Source organism: Tasmannia lanceolata, unplaced genomic scaffold (genome assembly GCF_043159265.1).
Source record: "Tasmannia lanceolata isolate RefF3 unplaced genomic scaffold, GAP_Taslan_0.1 ptg000018l, whole genome shotgun sequence".
Lineage (NCBI taxonomy): Eukaryota > Viridiplantae > Streptophyta > Magnoliopsida > Canellales > Winteraceae > Tasmannia > Tasmannia lanceolata.
Genome location: NW_027518695.1, coordinates 6,839,732 through 6,848,898, shown reverse-complemented (window position 1 = coordinate 6,848,898; position 9,167 = coordinate 6,839,732). Strand labels below are relative to the sequence as shown.

At 37.3% G+C, this 9,167-nt stretch overlaps 1 protein-coding gene across 1 annotated transcript; it reads left to right on the top strand.

The window, feature by feature from the left end:
• Positions 1-2,241: 2,241 nt before the first annotated feature.
• On the top strand, positions 2,242-7,729 carry LOC143850850 (uncharacterized). Its single transcript, XM_077360118.1, has 4 exons — positions 2,242-2,349; positions 4,178-4,299; positions 7,052-7,159; positions 7,258-7,729. Exons 3-4 carry the CDS (start codon positions 7,070-7,072, stop codon positions 7,567-7,569), a joined length of 402 nt encoding a protein of 133 aa, XP_077216233.1. The 5' UTR covers positions 2,242-2,349; positions 4,178-4,299; positions 7,052-7,069; the 3' UTR covers positions 7,570-7,729.
• Positions 7,730-9,167: the final 1,438 nt, after the last annotated feature.

Genomic DNA, 9,167 nt, shown 5'->3' with positions numbered 1-9,167 from the left:
GTTCCTATAAGTCGATCACGTATAAAGAAATAAAAGCTGGTGAGAATGCTTGAAGATAACTTTGATTGCTGAAATAGAAAACTTTGATTGTCATTTCATTCAACAGAGAATACATAGAGGGGAGATTCATGTTTCCTTCACTCGATCCGTGGACCAACTAGCTGACATCCTCACTAAGCCCTTGAGTAAAGCAAGATTAAATGATTTGTCACAAGCTTGGAATGTATAATATCTACATTCTAGCTTGAGGGGGAGTGTTAGATGTGTGTGTATGTGTTGGGTACATGCCTAAGGGCATAGTGGTCTTATGTATATGTTCTCTCCTTTATATAAGTGAGGGGGAGCATTCTCCAACTCACTCTTTTCTCCTTTCTTTCTCTTCTCTAACAATCAACACTCATAATTAAGGGTGCAAAAAGCAGATAACACCTTAGAACGATCTTTCATTAAATATAATCATGTCATACGTGAATAGTCATCAACAAAGATAACAAAATATTTAAAGCCAAATAAAGATGAGGTTCAACAAGGACCCCAAACATCAGAGTGAACTAACTCAAAAGGACAGGCAACACGACTAAATAAATGTGATAGGAAAGACACCTTATGGTGTTTTTCCAATTCGCAAAACTCACACCGAAACGTCGTAGCAGGACTCGACATAAAAATAGATCTGCGTAACTTATCCATGAATGGGTGTCCCAATCAGCGGTGCCACTAACAAGAGTCAACCAAGCTATGTAAAGCGACAATGGTACTCGGCTGATGAAGGTAATAAAGGCCGTTCACCCGACAACCCGAACCAATCGTCCTTCCCGTATTCAGATCCTGAAAAACACACGACGAAGGGGAAAAAGAAACAGAACAACTTAGATGTTTGGTTAACTGACTAACAAAAAGTAGAATAAAGGGAAACTTAGGAACACACAGTACAGAGGAAAAGGAAAGACCGGATGGAAGGGAATCTACCCATACCCCTGAGACGGGAGATGAAGTCCCATCAGCCAAAGACACACAATGGAGTTTGGGCTCCCTTGGGGAGATCATTCTATGTGAAAGAAATTTTGAGGATATACAAATCCCAACCAAGTTGAGGCCTAGAGGGTATTAACAAGTCTTTTTTAAGGGATCCTGGGTGGAATAGCAATTTTTGTCTCTCTTCTCTAGACATGGAGGGTACAATGGGAGGCATTCTGGTGCCTTGGGATAGTTTGATTTTTTATTTTTTATTTTTTGGTGGAAGATCAGATTGGCTCTTTCTCGGTTTCCATTCTGATCAAATAGAACATCAACGACTCATTCTTGGCGAATCGTGTGGCAAGCCATAACAATTTATGGGAGGAACTTGATTCGGTCAGAGGTTGCTGGAGCTACCCATGGTGTTATAAGTGGGGACACTTCAATGTCACTCTAGAGCTAGTTGAGTGGGAATCACTCCAAGTATGCTGGTATTTTCAGATTTCATTAATAGAAATGAATTGATGGATCTCCCTTTGGTGGGGGGCTCGATTTATTTGGGCAAGAAAACAAATCAAAATTTGTTTGGATCACTTTCTCCAATATCCTCTATGGAGTTCCCTCAACCCCAACTCCTACCAAAGAGCCTTGCCTAAACCGGTCTCTTGGATTCGATGATGGAGTCCTGAGGCCCGGCCCCTTTTTGGTCCAAGCTTGCTTTGTTGGAAGAGCCTAAGATGAAAGATAAAAATTTGAAGGCTGCATAATACCTCTAAAAAAATCCATACTAACAATTATGAAATAAAAATAGACAATTAGTCGAAAATTCTCCTTAAATTCTAGATATCACAAAACCCTAACCAAAAAAAAATAAAAAAATCGAGGAAATAAATACGAGTTTATACGCCCATTAATCATATAAACATTTCTGTTCCCCAAAAATTATTTTCATAGGTTAATCCTAACCCTCCGATCTATAGAGGGTTACATTCAGATCGGAGGGTTAGGAATTAGGATCAACCTATGGAAATGATTTTTGAGGCACAATCTATTTAGGCTGTGGCCCATCTAATGGACGGTTTGGATCATCCTATGATGCGGGACATACCGTACTTTTAATAAAGTCAGGAGTGCTCACATCAAAATACACTAGTACTGATAACATTTCCCTACAATTTCTCCCATATATAAAAAACTCCTATTGGCTGTTAAGTGGGCCCTATTCTTTCGGAATTGTTAAGGTAGTGAGTTAGCGACTGATTTTATATGGTGAGAGGTACTTCACGCGCACTCACCATAAAAAAAAATTCCTCTCCTCCTCCTCCTCCTCTCTCTCTCTCCGGCTCCGTTACAAGAAAATTGAAAGCCAGTCCGATGAGATTTCAAAGTTTGGTGTGGCTTCTTTTTCCCTGATTTATTTTCCTGGAAATTCTGCTGTAGACTCGCTCTTGAAATTGTAAGGTTATAAAGATTTGGGTCTTTGTTTGAACTTTGAATTCATTGGATTTGGAGATTAATCTTAATCACTATTCTGGCGTCATTGTCTCAGTTTTAATTTGTGAATTTAATCCCATTTTCTCGATTTTTGATTTGTGGGCACTCGATCTGATTTTCTGTACTAATCTTAAAAATTTTCATAACCCTCCAGAAACTTAACTCCTAAATGTTAAACACACCTGAAATCACTGTCAAGAATAAGATATCCTAATTCAACCCCAACAACCCCGAAATTTCTTATATAAATCAAGTTTTATGAATTTAATCCCATTTTCAACCTACAATCGATACCATCTTAGGGTGGCATTTGAAATACTTCTAGAATTAACAATGTAGGTTTTAATGGCTTGTAGAATACATGGGGTTCTCAAATTCCCAAAGACCTCTCACATAAAGACCCCCCTCAATTGGTCTGGGAATGGTCACTTTTGAATAATATAATTAAGAAGCAATTTTGAGATGGATTTAGTGATAAGCATTCCTTTTGCTTCTTAAGTGTCTTAGTTAGCCTTTGAATTGTTGTAGCCTTCAGTTGGTATTTGATTCCTAAAATTGTTCTCTTGCTAGATCCCAACTATTGGCCACACCGATGATCTCGCCTAGAATGTCTCTAGAAAGAGCATGTTGATCATTGATGATTCTTTTTTCTTTTTTCCTCTGTTTTTTAATAAATCTTTTAATTGGCTTCTACATGAGTTTGATTTTATAAAACTGTTTCTGAGAGTTTGTGGTCACAGCTTTGTATGTTTCCCTTAGACTACAACTTCTGAGTTGTGCATAGAGTTTTAGTTCTCCAATTCTCTTTACCTTTTTCGAGTCTTTTTCTGTTTTCACTTAAGAAAGAACTATCCTTGACTCTCTCTTTTTTAATGTTGATTATAAGGTGTCAATAGACAAATCACAATTTTAAGGGTTTTCTGTTCACTCACGAAACCTAAGAGGTTAGCTGGTCACTTTCCTTTGATAACATCCAAAACTGATTGGTTTGTTGTGTCTGCTTAGCATTGGCAGGGAAACATTGTTATTAACCCTTGAAGAAAAATGAGAACTTTCCAATGTTGAGTGCAATAATACACATCAACTTGGCATTTCATATCGACACCTAATAAGAGTAGGGAAATTTCTTACTGTAATAATACCATTAAAAGAACTAAATGGACTTGTTAGGTAACTCATATGACCATCCCAAATTGTGCCTCTTCAATGCCCACTATAAATGTGTGGTGCATATGGTCACCAATCAACATATAGTCTTGACAACCTCTAATTGTGCCACTTAATTATTTAAGGTTTCCGAGTATCTGATTACTATTATTGGACATTTCAGTCTCCTTACCTGTACTTATTAGGTATTTGATATCTATAAAAGGAATTTACATTTACAAGGTCTTAAATAACCACATTCTGATTTATAAAGTATTCAATATTTAGTGAGCTTTATATAAGATTTTTAAATTACTTCGTGGCTTGTGCATGGTAATGCAAGATTTCCCATTTGTTCAGTTTTCCTTCGTATTAAATATTCTAAGGTCGCTTACAGTAATCACAACTTTTTGTAGTTTACCCATCAAATTTTTTTATTTTTTTTTGTAGTTATTCATTTCATATACAGAAATAATTTTCTTGTTGTAAATGGTCGTGAGCCTCCAACGCTCTCCGGTGATGCACCTTTGGGTTATCATTGACATCACCCTCTTTCTCCTTTTGTTGTCATCATGAACAGAGGAGCCGAATATCAGACTTCCCCATCGTTGTGAGACGTGCGCCTCATTCACCATTGCCGTCGTTGTTGTTGTTTGTTATCATCGTCATTGTCATTATCACCGTCACTGTTTCTGGAAGCAGGTACAGCCCTGGAGATTTTTTTTGTTTAAAAGGTTTGGTGGATTGGTGGGTTCTTTTGGATACTTGTTTGGGTGGATCGAAAGCTTTGGAAGTTAAGGGAAGTTTTGGGATGTACATTCATCCCTAATGTCAATTCTCATGCCTTTCCATTTTTTGCAATTAGGTTTTTTATGAGTTTCATCTATGCGTTGTGTGTGATTGCTATTTATCTGCTCATGGTACTCTCTAACATGAATAACAAAGCACATAAACAATTTGCCTAACTATAGTGTGCAATTTGGAGTTTGTTTTGGAACTTGACAAGAAGCCTGACCTTGAACCTACTCCCAGATCCATTTTTTTCTTATTTTATTTTGCGACTTCAAAACTCAATTATTTCAAATTGGCTTTTTACCTATTGAAAGATACATGTGTTCCATATTTCTCACTCATACGAGAATTGATTTATTTGTTGGTGGCCTCCCTGAGTCCCTGTCATTTCTTTCAACCTAGGTGGCCTCCCTATGGTCGGAAACCAAGTTCTTTTTTATCCAAAGACTCAGGTGTAATAGTCCCCATCATATGTGAATCAGTGTTTAAAAACGTGAATGTGACGCGGAACTCGGCCATGAAAAATCCTTGTCGACTCGACACGGACACATCCAAGAACGTGGTTGACGCGGTCATAGCTCGGGAGAGTCAAAGGAGTTTTTATTGACTCTGTAGGGCAAAACGAGAAATGCGGATGCAGTGCAACGCGGAACGCGGCCAAGGTAAAAGGGAGTCGACTCAGCGAGTTTCAAGTTGAGTCAACGAGTTTTTAAACACTGATGTGAATAGCTCAAGCCTCATCCTAACTTATGATGTGATTGGTTCCACATTGCAAGAGATAGTGAGTGTTGTTGCCTATCACTATTGCTTGGACTTGAAGAGTTGCTCTGTGCTGCCTACCACTATTGCTTTCAATTGAAGAGTTGCTCTCGCCATTACCTTTTTCTTCAAGATGACTTCAACTTCCCTTCAAAGACTTCGGCAGTCATAGAAAGTGCACAATTGCACTAAGTTGGTTGAGAAAAAAGCTCCAAACCTTCTAACTACCACACCAAGGCTAAAATTATGGTTTACTTTCTTCAGAATTTTTGCATACAATGCACAGGTTAGCTAGATGATGTCTTTCATTACTAACATGGTGGGAAATGAAGATCTTATCTAACGCAGATGTTTGAAAAAAAAATATTTCCACTTTGGTCAATTTTTATAAGAAAATGAGGGTATCTGTGTCCAAAAACTGCTGCCATTAATGCATTGTTAGTTGTGTGGCTTGTTAGGAAGGGCTGTCAAGAAGCTACCTGACACACAACATGACTTCGACAGCTCTCATTATATTATATGATGTTGTAATTGTAATATGTTCTTTCTTCTTAGGTTTCATATATTTTATTTGTCATTATGATTTAGCGACATTAATTAATAGTCATATTGTTATTTTGTTTCCTTGCACTTTATTACTTTTTGAAACTATAATTGAGCAGATTTGTTGTATCCTTGTTCTTCAAATTTGCTGGAGATAGAAACCAAATGTTTGAGCCTTGTGCGGACGCGATGGTGATGATAATGGCAATGATGATCGGAGGGGCTAATGCGGGCGATACAAACCACGTGTTCGAGCCCTGCGCAGATGCGAAGATCCAGAAATGGGATGGTTTCACCTTTGGAATTGTTTTCTCCAGCAGAGAATCCTTCTTCATGAACCAGGTCGAGCTCTCTCCTTGTGATCGCCGCCTCTCTCTTTCAAATGCCCAACTTGCCATCTTCCACCCCAAAATTGACGAGATCTCTCTCCTCACCATCAACACCACACCTTCTCTCCGGTACGATTCAACCCATTTGCAATTTACTAAAAAACCTTTTTATCTCATCCATTGATCTATAGATCCGGTGGTAGTGTTTTCATGTTCAAACCCATCGGCCGCAAAGGGGCAGAGATGAAGGTTTTTGTGGTCTACATTAATCGTCATCTATTAAACTGTTAGTTTGTTAATTTTATATTATCTTTCCTCCTCTAGCTTGCCTTGTATCTTTTTCTCTGCCATATTTGCTGTTTCTTAATGATATTCCCACTCATAGATGGAAAGTTGTATTTTCATTATCTTCCAAGATTCTGAAATTAATTTTATGAAGAAACCCAGAAAATAAAGTATCAGTAAGGGTCATCCCTCAGAAGATTTTCTTTACAGAAACCCTTCAAGAGAAAGCATAACCCAGTCGAATATGAAATTGGAAAGTGACCCTTAAAATTACTGAATATAAGAGAGCTCAATAGTTGAGATAAAGCCATTATTTTGTGTTTGTTGAATATAACTTCTTCGAACTTCTCCATTTTTTGAGAAAATATAATTGCAATTAAAGAGAACAAAGATTACGTCTTGAAATCAGCTGACAGAGGTTTCCCTGTATACATTGAAACTCTATTAACACCATATTTGGCCAATTTATCTGCCAAGCCTTTAGCACTCTCAGGGACACAGAAGAAAAATCAAGAGTCGTACAACACTCGATGATTTCATCTAAAAACTTAGCCAATCTTCATAGATCTAGTGAAAGAATTTCTTTCCTGCTTCTCATCTTCACTGTAGCATATTTTATTATTCCAATGTCTCAACAGTAACATCATTCTATCTTTATTAACACCCACAATGGATCATTTTAAAATGGATATACCACTCTATGGAATAGTTCAACCTTCATTGGGTAATTTCATGGGTTTTTGCAGGATACATATGGTGGGTACATGGTAGCATTTGCTGGACGGAAGTATGCTGCAAGGTCCATCCCTACTTTTGTTGGAAATGGCACCTACATCATAACGAGCTTTACTCTGGTAAGTCAGACAATTAAATTGGTTGTGTGCATAATTAGAATCTTAATATTCTTTTTCATCTCATCATTTTTTAACTTGGTTTATGCACTTGTATGAAGGTACTTGAATTCAATAAGGGTACCCTACAGAACTTATATTGGAAGAGGGATGGATGCGCCTCATGTTCAGGGAAGTCATCTTTTGTTTGCATCAATAAGCAGGACTGTGCAATCAGAACCTCCAATTGTAAAAGCCAGGGTGGCTCAGTTGACTGCAGTCTCGGCATCCAGTTGGCTTTCTCGGGCACAGATAAGAATGATGCAGTGCTCAACTCATGGTATGAGGTTTCCAATCTTTGGCAGTACTCTCTTTATAACCTTTATTCAAATCTCAAAAATTCTCTCACTAGCCAGTACAACAATTTCTTCTAGCCAGTTTATGTAGGTCACTGAACTTGCAACCTGCAAACTGTAATTCCCTTGAATGTGTTTTAGTTCCCCTTTGTCCATTTCATTTGAGTTTTCTTTAGTGCTTGATTCTTTTCGTTGGTAAGGGAAGCTATAAATCCACATCAAGTTACTAGGTGACTGATACTATTTCTTTATCATGTCTTTTGCCTATTGGTCGCCAAGTGGTTCATGTTCTTGAGCATGTAGGATATCATAGTCACAAAGTTTAGATTGGGGAATAATTTGGCAAGGCAAATACTCCAAAATTTCTGCATATATATGAGAAAATCTTGGGATAAATTTGAAAAAGTGAAGTTTTTCTATTTTACTGTATATGTTGATGCTTTTAAATAAGATGAAACAAAAAATTATGAAGGGATGGTCAAGTGCATGTGTTTGGTAGATTAGAATTTGACATTGTCCATGCTTTTAAATAAGATGAAACAAAAGTATGAAGGGATGGTCAAGTGCGTGTGTTTGCTAGATTAGGATTTGGCAGTGTCTGCGTTACCATACTCAGGCCCTGTTTGTTTTGGATTTTTAAAACTGATTGTGAGTCCAAAACTGCTTATTGGTGGGTCCAGTAATCAGTTTTGAACTCATAATCGGTTCTCAAAATCCAAAACAAAGAGGGCCTCGGAGGCAATGACGCTTCTCCAAAAATTCTGTAATCCTTCTCCATTCCTCCAATTGTCACTTTTCAAGCAAGGCTATGTTTCTCCATTTGATGTTTGTCAGTACCTTGGCCTCATTGATATCTCAGCAGACGAACTTCCTCACAATTTTTTATTTTTTTTTAAATGATAACTTCCGTACAATTTATCGGTATTCAGTTTCTTCTTATCCGCTTTTCTATCCCATAGAAAGTTTCTTTCTAGTTTTTCAAGTCTCTTAGCAATGGAAGTGAGGATTTCGAACATCAACATGTAGTAGGCTGGGAGATTTGTCAATGCCGCCTTTATCAATGTGATTCTGCCTTTATCAACCGAAACACAATGGCAGTCTAAGGTAGAAGAAAAGGCAACTATTCGATTCTCCAAACTCTCTTGCATGAATTCTACATCTTTCTTCCCCAATATTAATAACCCCCCGGGGAGCTTTTTGAAATTGTTTGTCTTTAATCTAAAATTGGCTTCAAACCATGCGAGAATTGCACGAAGATTCAGAAGTCCCTCCATGCTCTTCCGTGGGAAGATCAATACATCATCTGCATATTAAAATTAATCAATATCTTGAGAAATTTTAAAATGAATTTGCTTAAGGCTTCTCCCACAATTAAAAACATGAATGGGGATAACCGTTCTCCTTATCTAATTCATCAGTGACTTTTAAAATGGAGTTTTTAAAATTCAAAACATTGCATTCAAAATTTCAGATTTTTTCAAGAGATTTTCAATTATTCGAACTTTCTTTTAAAACTTGTGGCAGGAAGATATGCTTCCGAGGATTGTGTAGATGAAATTGTGGGCATTGTAATTTTCGTATAAAAGATTGTAATGAAAACATCAATTAATCCACGTGCTCTCTAGATCACTAAATCAATGACAAAGCTGGTTAATTTGGTGTTTATTTACACTCGA

Bases quoted from the DNA above. Each gene is read 5' to 3' on its own strand.
- LOC143850850 (XM_077360118.1), top strand. From the start codon at position 7,070: ATGGTAGCATTTGCTGGACGGAAGTATGCTGCAAGGTCCATCCCTACT. The intron at 7,160-7,257 runs GTAAGTCAGACA...ACTTGTATGAAG, and splicing joins TCATAACGAGCTTTACTCTG to GTACTTGAATTCAATAAGGG.